The following is a 19,687-nucleotide window of genomic DNA, read 5'->3' as shown; positions in this document are numbered from 1 at the left end:
GATGTGTTCTAGGATTCTTATGAATAGATAGTTACTTTCTATTAGACTTTCAAGATTGTATATATGTTGAACATTATTTAAAAAATATGATAATTTCTACAGATATGGATAAATACACTATCAACATATCTCCTACATATAATATCAACACATTGGGGATCATGTATCTTATCCTGCATGTGCCTGAAAATGAAACTTGGGACCATTTTTATAATATGATGTTAGTAGATGTGTGCTAGTATCGAGTGTATTATCATTAATGTATTCTTTCGAATTCATGTGAAATCCTCAGACTAGGGATAGTTCAAGGGGAAAAAAAGGACTTTTGGACCTTGAAATGGCTTGAAATGATATGCAAAGTCTTGTTTAGGGTTAATCAGAGATCTAGGAAAAAAAGAATTTTTGAGCCCTTAAATTACATAAAATGCAATGTAGATACTTATTTGGGGCATAAGGAAAAAAAGCACTGATGTAGCTAAAAAGAAGGTTTACATGGTACAACTTTGGCTGTTTCATTGGCAAACACTGCTAGAGGACCTCATACGGGGGTGCTTTGGACATGTCCCAAGTGTAATGGTTTCACAATGCACACATTGATACTAGATGGGTTGTGACATCATATTCATGCACTTTTGTAGTGAATGGAAGAGAAATAGCCCTAATGGCCTAGTAGTTGCCTACTAGATGTGTGCATGTCCATTGAAATAGACCATTAATATATGAATGTGAGACAAATGTGAGACACAATCTAATTTAAAAAACAAGACAATTACTTTTAAAAATTTAACACACTTTAATTTGAAAAACAAAATAATTTTTTTAAAAAAATAGATTTCTATAAATAAATACTTTTATTAGATTGTCAAGAACAATTCTATTCTTTTTTTCATTGTTGTACATGGCATCCTATGCACGCATTCATAGAAAATGGGTTCACATCAAATGCGTAAACTCATGCATGGTGGAGAGAGAAATAACTTGATGGTCTTGTCGGAGCTGCATGGAGATTCATGTGCGTAGAAACATGCAATTACATATAAGAAGTACATATATGAAGATGAGATAAATGCAAGGTGAAAACTCAACATAATTATTTTTGTTGCTAATTTGGGGATTTCTATTAGATAAATTCTTCTAACACATAGTCAAGACTAGTTAATACGTGATGATTTTTTTGTTTTTAGCCATTTGGCTAGGTATGAGTCCTTCGGTAGCATGAGGGTAAGCTACTTAGCATGTATGTGGTACAAGACCAAATCTTCAAAAAGACCAACCAAAATTTCCTCCATGACCTCCTACAAGGCTATCCCCATTATGGCTTGGATGGATCATCCTCTGCTTCCTCTAAAACTTCTTTAATAACCCTTACAAAGGAGGCCTTGGGTATGAGAAGATCTCAAATATCCCTTCAATTTTTGAACCTTAGATGGATTTTTGTTCGTCTATGCCATGGGGGAATGGATGTGGTTACCTTGCATGATTAGCCTAAGGGGTGTGGTCAGCATCTTAAAACTTTTGTCATAACTCTTAGACTTTCTTCTTCCTCCTTTTGACTTTCTTATCATGTTGCATCTTCCTCTTATAACTCTACTTGTTGTGCTTCTTCTTCCACATTTTCTCCTCTTGCAATGTTTTCTTCTCTCCTTGTCATTATGCTTCTTCCTCGTTGTCTTTTTTCTCTTCTATTCCTTGTTGTTTTTCCTCCATTTGCTTTTCCTCATGCTTCCTCTTATTCTTTCTAATGTTTCTTTCTCTATATTAAGTAGTGTCTTCCCTTTCTATGGTCCTTGGAACCCTTATTCTACATGCGATCTCCTTGATTCTTTTTCAATGTGATCCTGTTAGACAAGCTCTTGCACATGCTATTGCATTAGATTATTATAGTTCAATAGTTTCAAGATGTTCATTTTTCCAAGCCCCTAAAATACCTGCTTTTTGTAAGGGGAAATATAGTCCTTGTGGAAGTTGGTAGATCACCCCCACCAAGTCTCCTAGAATAGGATTGAGAAGACTTGAACCATCCACCTCCATCAAGTTAGGTTCAAGAAGAGGTTTGGGTTTGGTAGGATTGATAAACCATCTTAGATGTGGTAGATTTAAGAAAAGGGTTATGGCTAGAGTTGGTAGGATTGATGGGATAGGGTTGGAGGTTCAAAGGTGTCATTAAGGTAAATGTGTTAGAGGTTTGAGGGTTAATAAATAATAGCATTGATGGAATGAGGCATAGGGTTGTTGATAAGATTATGGGCTTGATCATGGTTAGCGTTGACATAGTTTAGGTTTAGGCTACTACTGAGAGGGATCTATTATGCTATTGTTAATTGTTGACTCCTCCTAGATACTCATTGTCCTTAACAACTTATCTAAGCTAGAGATGCATCGATACACTCTTCTTGAGTGGGCTTTCCTTATGAGAGCTATTTGAAGTGAAACATGTGTGGAAATGGAGAAAACATCACAAACCTTTTTCCTTATTCTTTCCATGCAATGATAAATTTTAAAAGTCATTCATATTTATAGTAAGTGACTTTATAAGCATATAAATTATTACACCTTTTTTAAAAACCATGGTGTTTATTGTTGACAACCACTTATTACCATGACATAGTGCAACAAACCATCCTTATTTCCCTTATTTTGCACTGGAGGCTACCTATGCTAAGCTTCTTCACGATCTTGTAACCTTTTTTACCATGGAATGTAAGAGGGGCTTCCAATTTTACGATTGCAATTATTCCCTCCCACCACCCAAACACTTGGAGGGTGTTACTCTTCCTTATTCTTCCACCATGCTTGTGTTGTTGAAAATCACTAATTTTGCTAGGCAGTGGGATTACGAGTGACCCATATGTTGGAATTAGAGGTAGGGTTGCAACAATACACACACACAAGATAGAGAAGCTTGAGAGCACACAAACGCACTAGATTAGAATTAAAAAATGTGTGCCAGATACAAACGATAAGTACACACCCCAAAACGAGTAGATAAGAGGGTATACATACACGCAGGGGAAAAAATCTTCTAGTGAGGGAAAAAGTGCCTTGACGGTCCTAAGTGTGTTCACACACATCACTACCATATAATGCTAAAAATCCCCCCTGGAGTGATGATGTGAACATGTACAAGGTATGGCCGATCAATCCTGAAAAGGCAGTAACCCCAAAGCTTTACGAAAAGCTTAGAACTTTTCACAAGGAAGAAGCCTTCGTGAATAAATCTACCATGTTGTCATGTGTGGGCACATAGACCAAGTTGATCTCTACTATGCAGAGAGTCTTTTCCTAACATAGTGGAAATGCACCTCAATGTGCTTAGTGCGAGCATGAAACAATGGGTTCCTCACATTTGCTAATGTGCTTTAGCTGTCAGTGAAAATCGTAGTGCTAGATGAGTGTCCAACACCTAAATTAGTCATAAGATGTCTAAGCCACACACACTCAACTATAGCTATATAAAAGTTACCCTATACTTAGCTTCACAGCTGGAAGTGGCCACTATAGGCTACTTCTTGCTAAGCCATGATATACATGAATCACCAAGGCGAAAGCAAAACCCACTAGTGGACACTCGTGTGTCATAACATCTAGCCTAATCTGAATCACCGAAAGCATGCAACTGTGACTCACCTCCCTTTGGATAAAATAATCCAAAATATCGAGTGCCCTATAAATAGCAAAAAACCTGCTTAACAGCCTACTAATGCTTTTGTACCTGGGCTATGCATAAATCTGCTCAACTGTGAGACTACATACTGTATATCTAACCTCGTGTTACACACATAAAGAAGGGATCCAACAGACTGCTGATACAAACTAGCATCAAAAGAGTCTCTTGCATCTTGAAGACTAAGTCGAGTACCTATCTCCATAGGTGTAGCCATAGGTTTATAGTCTTCAAAATTAAACCTCTTCAATTACTTCTGTATATGTTTAGATTGCAACATAATAATGCCATCATTACATAAACTAAATCCCCAAATAGTAATGCAAGGGTCCCAAATCTGACATCTCAAATGATGACTGTACATCAACCTTAAAGGCTGAAACCTGATCTATATCAGGTCCCATGAGCAGTATCATCAATGTATAGAACGATGACTAAAAATGTGTCCTTACTCCTCTCTTCACATAGAGGGTACTCTGCTGGACTGTTGCAAAAATTATTTGTAGCCAAGTATGCATGATCTTCTCATACCATGCTCTAGGAGCCTACTTAAGGCCATAAAGAGCCTTTTTTAACCTGCATACTTTAGACTCTTCTCCTTTCATAGCAAAATCAAGAGGTTGCGAGATACAAACACCTCCTCATGTAAATCACCATTCAAGAATGCAGTCTTAATGTCCAACTGATGTACATTCCACCCATGATGTGCTACCAAAGCAATGAGTGTTATGGCTCACTTTAACCCTCCTTGAAACACACCCAAAAAGAGATTACCTGGTGAACCACAACTATCATCATGAGGATCTTTCCAATGGCCGAGCTTGTAACCCTTGAGGTCTCCAAGCTCTACAACTCCTTAAGAAGAAATTCCACCGCATCTCGAGCGTGTTCACACTGCCGTGTTGCACTACAGGTACTCGTCCCTCCTTTCACCTCACTTCACTCACATATAGGTACTCGTCCCTCCTTTCACCTCACTTCACTCACATACACTCAGTAGCATGCATTAGGGAGAGAGATTAGCAAGAGGATTAGCAAGAGCAAGACTCAACTGCACAATGGGAGAGTAGACTTGTATTATGAGAGAAATTCACTTATATACATGGCCATAAGTGTTCACACTCACTTAAACTGTGGCCGACCGAGCACTTTAGGCTCATAAGAGGCCTAATGCTATTACAATGACTACTCTCATAATATATCCTTGAAGTACATCACTTAGGACTTCATCCTATCTTGCTACCACATGCTCTTGAAGCGGGAATCACCATAAATACTCTATCACACCATTATGGGCACCCATCCAAGTTGTAGCTTTGGACACTATTGCTTGATATCTTGAATGTATGACCCTTTGGTGTATCTATCGTGACTCCTTGATGTAAGATAATGGCGGTAGCTCTTGTTAATCCTAGAATATGAGATTTTTTCCAGATTACCTAATATTGACTTTAATTGTGTTTTTTAAACACTAATGGTGATCTTAATCACCAACCAAAGTGTTCTTTAACACTAATGAAGCTAATCCCCATCAAAATTAGTAATTGGGCACAAACCCTAAGTGCTAAACCATAAAAATTACTATTTTAATCTTCTATTTATGCAACGTTCTTGACTTGGGTTGTTGCACTCTCTCATAAGCCTCTCTCTTTCTAATTAAGCCTAAATATCATAAATTTCTAGTTTTTTCTTCTTCATAAATCAGCCCATTACTCTCTAATAACCTCTTTCAATACCCAATGTCAAAGGACAACACTCAAATCAAGAAGTTCTCGGGAGAGGGCTTCCACACTTGGTAAGTCCTTGTGAAGTACAAGATGATGTCCAAAGGCTTTTGGCCATTCATCTCCGGCACCAAGGTCATTGATCGAACAAAGGCTGAAGATATTGAAGATGATGAGAGGGCACAAGCCATCATCATGCTTCATCTTGATGAGGCTCTCATTCACCATGTGGACCAGCTTCCGACTGCAAAGGAGAAATGGATGAGCTTGATAAGCTCTATGGAGTTGGTAAGAATTCCAAGATCTCACTCAAAAATGAATTTTTCAGCTTGGAACTCAAAGAGAGAGATGGCATTGGAGCCTTCATCTCTCACTTGAAGGGCCTTATGGCTCAACTTGCATCAGTGAATGCGAGAATGGATGAAGATGATGCAGTGGCTGTTTTGCTAAAAGCAGTCAAGAAGGTGTACCCCACCTTGGTCACCACCCTGAAAAACATACCTAATCCCACCCTCGAAGGAGTCATTCAATCTTGTCTTGATGAAGAAAAGAGGCCAAAGGGAGGAGCTGAATCTTCAAATGCAACCACTTCATCGACTATCGAACAAGCTTTGTCACATCAAGTGGTCAAAGTAGGATGTGCCCATTGCAAAAAGGTGGATCACTTGGCAAATAATTGTTGGATCAAATATCCCAACAAAATGAAATGTAATAAGTGTAAACAAACGGGACATATCACATCTAAATGTCCTAACAAAGAGTCAGAGGCAAACTTTGTATCAGCCTCTACCTCTGCTGAGAAATTGTTTTAAATCTCAATGTAATCACACCTATATTCCAAAACCTTGTACGCCTAATGTTATAAAGGCATCCTATGTCCAATACCACCTATTCCATTTTTTCACAGTTGGTATTGAGGGGGGGTATTAAGAGACTAAGGTTATGTAGAAGGGGAAGAGAAGGGTGTGAGTGTGAATGGACTTAAGGTCCACTAGCTCATCTATTTAAAGGTGGAGCTAGGAGGCATTTTGTATTGAACAAGGCCTAGTTGTATTCATAAACAACTTAATAAGAAAGATATTTGTGAGTTCTTTTCCTCCACACACTTGATCTAGCATGAGCACCACGTTTTCTCAACACCAATGGCCTTCTTGCCATAAGGTAGATCTGTCAAATACCAGGTGTCATTCTTGAATATAGAGTTATACTCATCCTGCATAGCATGTATCCAATGATCATCATCCTGTGCTTCCTCAAAGGAAACAGGTTCCTCATTACATAAAGTAGAAATGAGAACATGATCCACATGAGAACAATCAGCATGATGAGAACCTATACAAGTTCTGCTAGGTAAAGGAGTTTCCAATTTACTATCCCTCAATATCTATGCACAAGCCATTTTGGCATACACTTAGATTCTTCTATGGCATACACTTAGATTCTTCTATGGCTGCTCTCTCCTCATCCACTACATCCTCAATAATTGCCTCATCAAAAGCCTGATTTGGAGGTTGATTTTGCACCTACAAAGGCTAAATTTTAGTACTTGGTTGAGCATTCAATTACTCTACATACGGCTGCCCTCCATTAAACAAAGGTAGGAGCAAATCAAACATGTCCTGTGAGCATACATTCTGCTATTTTTTGCATGAAAGCATGGGCTGAACTGAGTTTTTGACAAAAATACCATCTTTACTTACCAAAATCCACTTTGAGGCTGGATAGTAGAGACTATATCCCTTGCTTTCTAAATTGTATCCCACCAATATGCATTTAACTACCTCATCATCAACCTTACTACGTTGTTTCTCAAGTACAAGAGCATAAGCAAGACAACCGAAAACATGCAAATGAGCCACAGAGTCCTTCCTGCCCTGCCAAGCTTCATAAGGAGTTTTAGACTGCAAGGCCTTGCTAAGGGCATTTGTTCAACACAGTTTGCGCACATAGTTGTCTCTAAACAAAAACCATAAAGTAAATGGTAGGCTTTCACCATACATTGTGCCATCTCCACCATGAGAGACCTATTCTTCCTCTCAAAACCACACCATTTTGCTGAGGTGTGTATGGAACTTTACATTGATGCCTTATGCCTTTTTCAACCATATATGCATGAAATTCCTTGGACATATACTCCCCCCCTCGATTTGAACGAAGGGTGCCAACTTTACACTCACATGCATTTTCAGCCATGGATACAAAGTTTCTAAAGCACATAAAAACCTCTGACTTGTGCTTTAATGGATACACCCAACTATATCTGGAGTAATCACATCAATAAAAGTGACGAAGTAGAGATTTTCCCCAATAGATGGTGTCCTCATAGGACCACATACATCACAATGTATAAGTTATAATTTCTTAATAGCTCTCACAGATCCATCCTTCGGAAATGATGCTTGATGCATTTTACCAAGAATACACCCCTCAAATACATGTCTAGTAGGGGTCTCAAGAGTTGGCAACTCAGGCAGCACCATATCATGCCTTTGAAGATGTAACAAACTGCCATAATTCACATGGCCAAATCGTGCATGCCATAATTCTACATTACTCATAGTAGGAGTCATAGAGACTGAGCAAGAATCATGCTGCAACTTCTCAAATACATCCATCTTGTATATGCCATGAAACAAGGTACCTGACTTGCACTCATTTATGTAGTGCCCTGGTTTCCTGCAATAGTGACACTTGCCCTTCTTTTTAGGCTTATCGTCTTCTTTCTCTACATCCTTACCTGAGAATTTTGATTTTGGCTTATAGCCACCATGTGAAGAAGCTTTACCTTTGCCTTTCTAACTGCCAACAAAAGCTTGGTCACCAACTCACATAATAGATATGTTTTGCCTAGACTGCTCTTCTTGCAAGAGTACTAAAACCAACTTATCAAATGTAAGGGGGGCATTTGGATTTTCCTTCATCATGAGTTTAAGGGTAGAGACAAAACTCTGATAAGAATTTGGCAATGCATTGAGAACTATGGGCACCAATGTACTATCAGGATGTATCATCCACACTAGCGAGTTGCTCCTTAAAATCTTTGATCTTGGTCAAGAATTCTGATTTTGGCTTATAGCCACCATGTGAAGAAGCTTTACCTTTGCCTTTCTAATTGCCAACAAAAGCTTGGTCACCAACTCACATAATAGATCTGTTTTGCCTAGACTGCTCTTCTTTGCAAGAGTACTGAAACCAACTTATCAAATGTAAGGGGGACATTTGGATTTCCGTTCATCATGAGTCTAAGGGTAGAGGCAAAACTCTGATAAGAATTTGGCAATGCATTGAGAACTATGGGCACCAATGTACTATCAGGATGTATCTCATCCACACTAGCTAGTTGCTCCTTAAAATCTTTGATCTTGGTCAAGAAGCTGTCCATTGAGTCTCCCTCATTCATTGCTCATACTCTAACTTTTTGTGCAGATATACAACAGGTGCTTCATTATTGCGTACCTAGTATAATGCAACAAGTGCATCCCATGCCTGTTTTGAAGTCTTACATGACCGAATATGAGGAATAATGCTTCGTTTCACAGAAAGTGCAAGCAATGCATGTGCATATACATCTATTCCATCCCATCTCGTTTAGAATGTGAAGTTACGGGCTGATTTTAGTGAAGAGTTGGATGATCCATCTATGTATAGAAAGATGGTTGGTAGTCTCATTTACATGACTATCACACGCCCGGATTTGAGTTATGTTGTGGGGCTAGTAAACCAATTTATGCAGAGCCCTAGAAAACCTCATCTAGATGTAGTGAGATGCATTATGTGATATGTAAAGACCACTGCACATTATGGTCTTCTTTATGAGAGTGGTAGAGGCTTGGATATACATGGCTACACATATGCTAATTGGGCAGGTAGCTCATATGATAGGAGGTCTACTAGTGGTTATGCCTTTACACTTGGAAGTGCTGTGGTGAGTTGGAGTAGGAAGAAGCAACCTACTGTTGCTTTATCCAGTACAGAGGCTGAATACAGGGGTGCAGCCATTGCTACTTGTTGTGAAGGAATATGGTTAAAAAGTCAAGTAGATGAGGAGCCACATCTGTATCAGATGTACCTACAACACTCGTAGTTGTGAAATAGGAGGAGTTTCACTACCACTGACCACATTCCAAAGGCCTTTAGCAACCAGTACATGTCTCATCATATAGGACCACAATGGGTAGTTAGTCTTATCAAGTTTGTTCTCAGCAGAGCAGGGCAGACAACATGTTGAATATATCACTACTGCCAGCCCCATGACTATCTACCAAATGCAAAATCTTTCAACACACTGCAAGTACTATGTATTCATTGAATGCAACCTCGGATGGCTGCCAACTGACTGAATCACCTGCAAAGTGTATGAAAAATAACACAGAGTAGAGTATAGAGTGTTACTGGAGAAAGTATGATGGTCGATGTTGTTGAAGACACTATAGATTTGCTGCACACCTAATATTTATCGTTGCACAGCTTAAAAACCCAAAATGGAGCAAAACCAATCCAAAATGACGCCTCTCTAAAACGTCTGTATTAACCTTGCAGTGCCCAAAACGCACCCAAATCACACCATGGCTCTCAAAAATTCTGTATACTTTGTATACAACACACTACAGTATATAGCTTCTTCTCTTAAGAGGGTATCTCAATCGAAGATAGAAAAATAGGGTTGTGAGGAGGAAGGCAGACTACTAGATCAAGTTTCAAGGAAGCTAGCTCTGATACCCATTGTTGGAATTAGGGTTAGGGTTGTAACAATGCACACACACAAGATAGAGAAGCTTGAGAGCACACAAACTCACTAGATTAGAATTAACAAATGTGTGCTAGATACAAAAGATAAGTACACACCCCAAAATGAGTAGATAAGAGGGTGTACATATGCATGGGAAAAAAAACCTTCTAGTGAGGGAAAAAGTGTCCCGGCGGTCCTAAGTGTGTTCCCACACATCACCACCATATAATGCTACACCATATTCGTCCAAAAAAGGACTGCACAAATAATTTATGCTAGAAAGCAAGGAACAATAGTGAAATAAATGAGAATACTTCAAAAGTATATTTTAGCCTTTAAAAAGGGTATAATGTGAATAGAATGAAAAAAATGAAAATTATTGATATAAATGAGATTACTTCTAGAGCACTTTAAAAATTTCAAGATCTTCTATGATCTCCTAGTCTCCAAAAATATTTTGGAAGGTGGGAAATGCAATACTTGTATTTAAAAACAAGAAATATATGCTAGAAGACAAGAAAAATTAATGATATAAACAAGAATACTTTAAAAGTACATTTGAGCAAGACTCTTTAGCTGTAAATATGACATTACATTTCATTATTGTTATTTCTCCTTGTAAATTTAATTCATGAATGTGGGTAGATGATGGGATAAATATAGGTAGATGAGTAATATTTTGTAGTTTTAATATCATAATCCATGTTGCACAGATTATAAATTCAATCCAATTAATCATTTTGAATAGTAATATATGTACCAGTAATATGTCGGAGCTAATAGGCCAATATATGTGCTTAATATAATACACACAGATATATGTGTTAATGATATGCTAGTATATTTACCAAAAGTACTTATAACAGTGTAAAAAGTTGGTTCTTACGGCTTGATACCTTTTTTTATGTCATTAGAATGTCGATCATGTAAATAAAAGAAATATCCTATCTCATGTAGTGGGAGCAACTCATCTCTTGTAGGGGGACTTTAGTGAGATTGGTAATAGGGGAGATATCATTCTTCGAGAAAAAACCTATAAACACCAATCTTGGTGAAATTTTAGAGATCTAAAATGGCATTTCTATTGCAAACTTCTCCCTTTTTCTAAGCTATAGTTATTGGCAAGGTTATTAAGCTCTAAAATCGCCCTCTTTTCAATAAAACATATTTTAAGCACTTTTTTCTCTAAGTAATAGTTCTTGAAAACGTTAAAGCTCTAAAATTAATACTTTTCTCATTGAAAAATATAAGGTTGGATACTATCTAAAAAAGGTTTTCTGGCATCATCTTTTGCAAAAAAGAACCCACTGTTTTCCAAAGAAATTATGATTTTCAAAGGGTTTTAATTTTGAAAGAAATTTGTCATCATATCATCTTCTTGACCATTTGGAAGTAAAAAAACTTAATTATTTTGTTTGATGTAGCATGAAAAATACCTCATGTTTTCCTTTTAAAATAACTCATGTTTTTCTTTTTACAACTCTTCAATCAAATGACTAACTTTTTAACCATTATCATGTCTCCAAGGACACTTTTGCTAGCTTGCATGGTTAAGTAAGCAAGAAATTATGTTTTTTCTTTATCCAATTATGTTTGAGTAAGAGTGCCCTTGCACGATTTGTGCTTAAAAGTGACAATATTTTGTCATTTCTTTTAAAGTTGGTAGATTACATAATCTTATAATGAGTATGGTAAAAAAAAGTTGCTAAACTCTTTTTGCTCGGTAAAGCTTTAGTAGGATCCATTGTCGATGAGAGTTAGCATTTGATGTACAAATAAAGTAGTATGGCAAGAGGAAAAATAAGGCTGTTATGAAATTTCATAAGGATAAATCTCTTGATGTGTCACTTTCTCAAAGATAATATTTAGGCTCATCAAGATTGCCACATCATCCTCTTGACAAACTCAAGGGTCAAAGTGCAAGCTACAAAATAGAAATAGTAAAACCAAGTCCAATTTTAAAAGAAGTAGAAACGAAATGCTACAATGACCTCTACACTTGTCCTAAATGTTATAACCTTTGGAATGATAGTGCACCTTAAACTAAGCTAATGATAGGGAAAAGATTCAAAATAGAAAGCAAATAAATGACGGGCAGAGTTTGTTGGCGTGTAGCAGAGTAGCATTCTCATCAAAATAATGGATACAACATTCGTCAAAAGGCAACCCTAATCCTCTTATTCCCTACATGATTTAGAAGATTTTCTTACTCTCCATGTGTGTGGAGCTATTATAATAGTTTGTTCAGCTCATCAACGGGTCATGAACATTCAGGTAGGAAGTCTATTTAAGGATATAAAAAATAAAATGACATGCAAAAGTGAAGATTGAGCCTCATTAGACTACAAGGTTTAATTCAACATAAAGAATTGTATGTAGCATGGAAATTGTTTAGAAAGATATGGTTGAATCTAGCAATGAAGTTGTAGTAAAGGGTAAAAAAATAGTTCAATTAAGATATGTAAGATGTGGCCGTCCACCCTAATATCTAATTGTCTACTCTCTTTGTTGACATTATTTAGAGCTTTGAGGCCCTTATGTTGATTTTTGTTAGGACTAAATTATAATGTTGAAACCAGCCAATTACCATCGAGATTAATCGCGTCGCATTGGGATTAGCGCTGTGTGCAATATACTGACAGTGATGTCACCTGCTCACACAGCATAGCACGTCACTAATGCCCAATCAACCTCCTCTTCTCCATTATATATAGCCTCTTCAATCCTTTCATTCTCCTCATATTGTTCTGCGCCCTCATTAAACTTAATCCCAACCTTGCATACTGTAAGCCTCGAATTTCGAACTTCCAAGTTCTCGCAGCCCTATAAATTCTGCGTTTGTGCGGCGTATGGTTTGATTCCAAGGCATCGCTTATGTATTTATGTATGAAAATTAAACGTGGGTCGTACTTATAAGTAGCGTGAAATAACGTTGATTTGATGTGATGATCGTGGAGTTTAATTGTTAATCTGAAGTGTTTAACTTGTGATGCACAGGTAATTATTACTGGGGATTGTGTTTCGAACGTATGCGCAGTTGTATCATTATGTCGCACGTCAACTACTGCGCGATATTTCTGCTAATTACTTGCAGCAATGCCGTTGCGCGTGCTGATGGTAAGCTTCTCTATTTTTTTATTTAATCGGTAGTATTGTTTCGATCTATTAACTGATTTTCGGGGAAACAGAAACCTGGGATTTGAAGGAGAGATGGGTGGCTACTAGCAGCTCTTAATTAGCACTTATAAGCTGTGTTTATACCCTTGATTACATCGATTAAGCTTGGAGCGGCGCGTGATGTATTGTGCCGCCCTTGATTAAGCTTAATGGGCGCCGCGTGATGGGAAGTACATGATTTTCTGAAGTTCCGGTGATTCTTTCTGCAGGATTTAAGTAAGAAAATCAGAGGTAAGGCATTAGATTCGCCCAATTAATTCATAGCTTAACACTCTTTCTCGGATTAATATGAAAGCCGAAAGCTAGTGACTATTGTAGGCGGGTGCATGTCTAAAGACAGTAAGTCATATTTTAATTATTTTAAAGACAGTAAAAGTCATATTTTAATTATTTTAAAGACAGTACCTCATATTTTAATTTATTAGCTAACAGATATCAAAAATAATAATTGATGTTATGTGTGATTTGAGTCGCTAAAGCAGTATCCAAGGTAGAACGAGAGTACATTGAAAAGAGTTTGATTTCATAGTGCAATTGGAACTAATATTGACATAGATATGTAAGGCTTTGTAAAATTCAAAAAAAAAAATTAAAAAGGGAAAAGTCTACATGGGAGAGGTACCTTTTATTGCCAAAAGTAAATACAGAAGTGGTGTTTTGATTAATTTCAAAACCCTTAAAATTTATATGCCAGAACAGCTAATATATAGGGTTTTTTTTAGATACTCTCTCCAAGTCATATATGGGGTCTTGGCATAGTGTAGTATGTCCTTACCCATCTTCCATGGGTAAAAGCCTCCTAGAAACCTCCAAACTGTGTCTCGAACTTCCAAATTCTTACAATGCTTCAGTCATATATGGGGTCTTGGCATAGTGTAGTATGTCCTTACCTAGAAACCTCCAAACTGTGTCTCGAACTTCCAAATTCTTACAATGCTTCAGTCATATATGGGGTCTTGGCATAGTGTAGTATGTCCTTACCCATCTTCCATGGGTAAAAGCCTACCCCTCCTCGAAACCTCCAAACTGTGTCTCGAACTCCCAAATTCTTACAATGCTTCAGTCATATATGGGGTCTTGGCATAGTGTAGTATGTCCTTACCCATCTTCCATGGGTAAAAGCCTGCCCCTCCTCGAAACCTCCAAACCGTGTCTCGAACTTCCAAATTCTTACAGATACATGTACAAAACTCATAGCAGCTCTATGTTTATTTCAATCCATACATGTGTACATACGATATGTGAGAAAAAACTCGATAATTACCTCAAGCCCAATCACCTATCTATCAAACGTAGTTTGCAACATATCCTTACGTCTCTATTGCAACATATCCTTACGTCTCTATTGCAAGAAGCTAAGGTTGATAGAGAGTAGGCTTGTCGAATTTTTACACGCGTCATGCATGTTTTTGGGTATTTTGAACGAAAAAAATATGTTCCTGATTACTATTTTCTTATTGGGTTTGGAATTACATCTGGAATCAATAACAAAGCAACCTAGAAAAACTTATAAAAATAATCCTCAGCCATCAAAAATTACATGTAAACGATGAAAAACTTACAAGTCTCGTCCCTTTCCCGTCAAATTCTCCCTTTCCCAAGGATACAAATTGTCTCTTTCCCATCAAATTTGATGGACAAGGATACAAATTGTCTCTTTCCCATCAAATTTGATGGTGGACAAGGATACAAATTGTCTCTTTCCCATCAAATTTGATGGACAAGGGTGCAGGTCAAAAGGCAACCCTGATCATAGAGAGGTAATTGACAGTTTTATTTGATCCACTCAAGTGTTTTTTTTGGGGTTAAGATACATTCATTTTTCCCACCGTCTAAGGCTAAGACCAGAGCAATCCATTGAGGCAGGCCGAATTAAGATGTTAATTTAGGAGCATTTTAAATAGTAATGGCAGACAGTGTGATTGTGATTAGACACTTGCATGCTAATCCGATCTTTAAACAAAAAGAAAAAAGAAGGTGTCCCGAGGCAAAATGTCTGCCACTAATGAAGGCCATTTTTGACCATGGAGATTTTTCTAAGCTTTCCTTGATGGTGCATGCCTTCTTATTTCATATAAAAGTGGGTCATTTCAGTACAAAATGTCTCTCTCTCAATGAGGCTCAAAGATTTATATATATGCAGAAATTATAATACTTTTAAGAGTTGCATCAAAACGTCCTACATATATTTTAATTACTTTTGAGTGATGCATTTCTACAGTACACTCGTGAACAATTCACATGAATATGACGCAATAATTTCATATACTCACGTGTTTGTAGAGCAACACCCTTAAAATAATCATGAGCTTAATAGTTACTGCATATGGCCGGCTTGCTTAATTGGATAGTAGATGCGTGTGTGTGAGACAGAGATCGATAATTAATTTGTTTCAACAATCTTTCTCAATCTAAATCCTCATATAATCCAGTGTCTGTTTAATAGCTCAATTCTAGACAGTAATATATTCAAATCTAATCAACGATTCTGCTGAATTAGTGCTCCTAAATAATGCTGCATTCTTACCATTAATCATATCGCTTTTCCGAGAGACAGAGATCGCTAATTAATTTGTTTCAACAATCTTTCTCAATCTAAATCCTCATATAATCCAGTGTCTGTTTTATAGCTCAATTCTAGACAGTAATATATTCAAATCTAATCAACGATTCTGCTTAATTAGTGCTCTTAAATAATGCTGTATTCTTACAATTAATCATATCGCTTTTGAATTTAAGATTTTACTGTAACTCAATTAGTCTTCTTAAACCTATTAATACTATTCATTTACCACTAATCCTATCGCTTTCGAATTTAAGATTTAACTGTAACTCGATTAGTTTTCTTAAACCTATTCATATCTACTAGTTTCTTACTTTGGAACTAATCCCTTCTCAATAAAGTTGGATTAAGAGGGGGTGATCAGCTTTATAATCCATGGCAGTGATCATCATAATTACGTTGGAACCACTTTAATTGAAAATGCGGTTAAGTTGATCTATCGATGAACAGAAATTTGGCTTGCAGGGAAAGTGCAATCAGATTTTAACAGTTGGGGGGTAGATCGAGTGCAATTTTGGTTGAAAACTGATTAAGTTTTGCTGCTGTGATTATGGATGGCAGCGTGCACTAGCAACGACATTATCATATCGCAGAGCCGATCGGACGGCTCTCCAGGCATACCACAGTTTATCGTGCAGATTTTGAACACGTGTGCGACATGCGCACCGTCCGATATTCATGTGAACTGCGGCTCGTTTGCATCAATGGTGTTTATAAACCCGAAGGTATTTCGCCGAGTCTCCGACAATGATTGTCTGGTGAATGGTGGTGCGCCTCTCCCACGCCAAGGGATCATCAGATTCACTTACAGAAACTCCTTCATGTACCCCCTCTCTTTCAAATCAGCCAAGTCTTGCTAAAACCTTCACCATTAAGGTTCTCTCTCATCATCCTTAAACTTTCCTAATACACCCATGGCGTCAGTGTGTAGCCCTACTACATAAAACCAAGCCCATGGCATCAGTGTGTAACCCATGGCATCAGTGTGTAGCCCTCCTACATTAAAACAGGCCCATGTTCCTCTACCTTTAAGCATTACTCATCATGATCCTCCATTGTGTCAGTGCCATCTTTCTTCAAGAAGAAATGCATTACTACTTAGATGCAGACTTTTCACCATGAGTAAAATCTATGCAATGTTATGCACTTGTGGCATGAATGTAGCTCTACTACACTAAACAAAGCCCACGAAAAGCATTACTTCTTAGAAAGTTTTTGAGCAAAATCTATGTAATGGACATCAAACTCTCATCAAAATAAGCTACAATAAAACTATTAAGTATATCGTTCTTGTTTATAAGGCTATGGAGTTATATTATCATCACAACAATGGGATGGTTGATGGCTAATGACTTAAAGGCCCTTGATCGTCTAACAAGTCAAGTAAAAAATCATTGAAGTTATCACATACTTCCTAAATAGAGAGCTCTATAACCGTAACCTATACGCTTGTTGATTACAAGTAGACTACATAAAATGCATTCACGGCTTTTCCACTACAAGAGAAGGCATCATTAGCGGCGCTTATTTGCGGCATTTTATGTTACGCCACTGAGCGTACCATAAGAGTAAGCCACTACAAGAGAAGGCATCATTAGCGGCGCTTATTTGCGGCATTTTATGTTACGCCACTGAGCGGCGCTGGATAAGCACTGCTATTAACACCGTTGAGCAGTGCTTGTTAAAAAACATTGCCTATAAGATCTGCGAACAATGTAAAAATGCCGCTATAAGCGCCGTTATAAATGCCACTCAGCGACACCACGAAAAAAACAAAATGTTGAAATTGGATGGAAATAAAAACTTAAAATAGATTAAAACCCAAAAATCTTGATAAATATCCAAATATTTTTGAAATAAAACAACAAAATCATAAAAACATTATACAAACCAATCCATGTCTACATATGTTTGGCTTGCAAGGAAGAAGCTTACCATGAGCATTCTCTCTACAATACTTGGTCCTCTCTCCAAACCCACAGTAGTAGCCATGACTTGCATAGAAGAACCTTTCCATGATGTATTCTCTCTCTATATTGCTTAGCAGCCATAGCTTGCACTAAAGAAGCTTCCCATGATGCATTGTCTCCTTTGCATTTCCTTCTCACCATTGCCAACCCTCTCTATGTTTCTTTGGCTCCCTTTGTGGCTTCTTTCTCTATCCACAATGCAGCTCTAGAGAAGCAACCCTCATCTCCATTCTTCCCATTATTTTTTGATTCCATATCCTTCTCCTTCCACTCCTATTCAACCCAAGCTTACAAGCCTACTTTCTTGTAGATGGCACTACAAGACATCACCAATAAGCCTTCTAAGTTCCGCCTTCAGGTTGATTTGGAGACAGAATACGCAACCCTACGCAGTAGGCATGTTGCACCCAATATTTCATACGATTAGCTTCAAATGCAAGGAGCAAAGGCCATTGATCTTTGGATTGATGGAAATATTTATCCACCAAATCCAATATCTGGTGCCCCTCCACCATTCAAAAGCATTACAAGTTTTTTGAAGTTTGTTGGTGATGGTTTCAATGGCCTTCTTGGCTATTGTAGGAGATTACACATGTTGTGGCTAGATGAGGCAGCTGGAAAGAGGCAAACACAATTTGCCTTCGACCAGCTTCAAGCGACGTCGACTAAGCAGATCAATAGTTTGATGCAGAAGATTAAAGAGCTCTCAGAGGAGCTTGAGGTGCAGAAGAATAATTTAGCGGATTGTGTGCGCACAGTAAATCAATTTATCGATAATTATGTTCGTCTTCAACACTCCACTCGTAATCTTCGACGTCGTGTTCACCATTTCACTCACCTTTCCATTGGATATCACGCAAGAAGGCAAAGAAAACGTAAAGCTGTTGGGTTACTTTCTACGACAGCTTGCGCATGCAAGAGGTGTATTCAAACAACCAGGTAAAAAATTTTGTAGGAATTATAGCAACTTTGAGAAGCAATTAATGAATAAAGCATCTCTCATGGGTGACTCTTGCGATTGTAAGGCATGTGCAACAGCTATACTAGGATGTAACAACGCTGAGGACAATGTTAATGTCTCCTTTCTTCAGCATGTCTTTCAAGAGAAGGATATCATGGAAATGATAACAGGTTCTGGTAATGATAAGCTGCGTGAGAACCTTCGTCGACATTTCTTGAAGGAAATCAAAGAAATTGTCACACCCAAAGAGATGCTTGATATATGTGACTCAGCAGGTATTAGCCAGAAAGGTTACAGAGCAATGTACAGGTCAATCACTTTAGGGTTACGAGCAAAGGGAGTTACGTAATCCTTTCTTCCAACACTTTATAGCTTACAGATGGCAAAGAAGTGTGCTAATGGTGATATTGTGTAAGGTTCCCCCCTTCCACAAATAGGGGGAACACTTAAGATAGTCCGCTAAGTCTTATCTTGGGAAAAATTTCCTATTCATCAACACCTTGACCCTGTAGAGATTCAAGGATACGATTCATAGGTATGACCTAGCTCTATCCCGCAGGGGGAGCGTGATTTCCTAAACATCAAATCACCCATAGGGCAATTGATCATAAATTGGGCAACTACTAGACTTGATATCTAGAGACAACGCTTTTTTTCTCATCTTATGCAAGGCACAGCCGCTGACCTAGTTTTCTAGAATAGAGTTGCCCAAGAACCTAACTATCTAACGTAGGGCTTTCACTTAATCTGTTGGAAAGCTACCCGACTAATCGGGTCCACCCGTCCGTAGGATGGTGCCGTCAGGGCATTTCATCCTCCCACTTTCCACCCTACTCACGCATCAATTTGTTTTCTAATTAATACTACCACACTGTTTGACATAAATAAACATATTCCTT

General features: G+C 37.8%; 1 protein-coding gene across 1 annotated transcript; it reads left to right on the top strand.

Annotated features, from left to right (window-relative positions):
• The first annotated feature begins 12,880 nt into the window (after positions 1–12,880).
• LOC147636248 (TPD1 protein homolog 1B-like) lies at positions 12,881–16,839 on the top strand. The gene is made up of 3 exons (XM_086801122.1): positions 12,881–12,902; positions 13,115–13,234; positions 16,419–16,839. Exons 2-3 carry the CDS (start codon positions 13,147–13,149, stop codon positions 16,715–16,717), a joined length of 387 nt encoding a protein of 128 aa, XP_086657248.1. The 5' UTR covers positions 12,881–12,902; positions 13,115–13,146; the 3' UTR covers positions 16,718–16,839.
• The last annotated feature ends 2,848 nt before the right edge of the window (positions 16,840–19,687 follow it).

This window comes from Cibotium barometz, chromosome 8, assembly GCF_041138505.1.
Source record: "Cibotium barometz isolate CiBa-2024 chromosome 8, ASM4113850v1, whole genome shotgun sequence".
In the NCBI taxonomy this organism is placed as follows: domain Eukaryota; kingdom Viridiplantae; phylum Streptophyta; class Polypodiopsida; order Cyatheales; family Cibotiaceae; genus Cibotium; species Cibotium barometz.
The sequence above is the reverse complement of the archived record's forward strand: the minus strand, read 5'-3'. Positions and strand labels throughout refer to the sequence as shown.

Bases quoted from the DNA above. Each gene is read 5' to 3' on its own strand.
- LOC147636248 (XM_086801122.1), top strand. From the start codon at position 13,147: ATGCGCAGTTGTATCATTATGTCGCACGTCAACTACTGCGCGATATTT. The intron at 13,235-16,418 runs GTAAGCTTCTCT...TATGGATGGCAG, and splicing joins TGCCGTTGCGCGTGCTGATG to CGTGCACTAGCAACGACATT.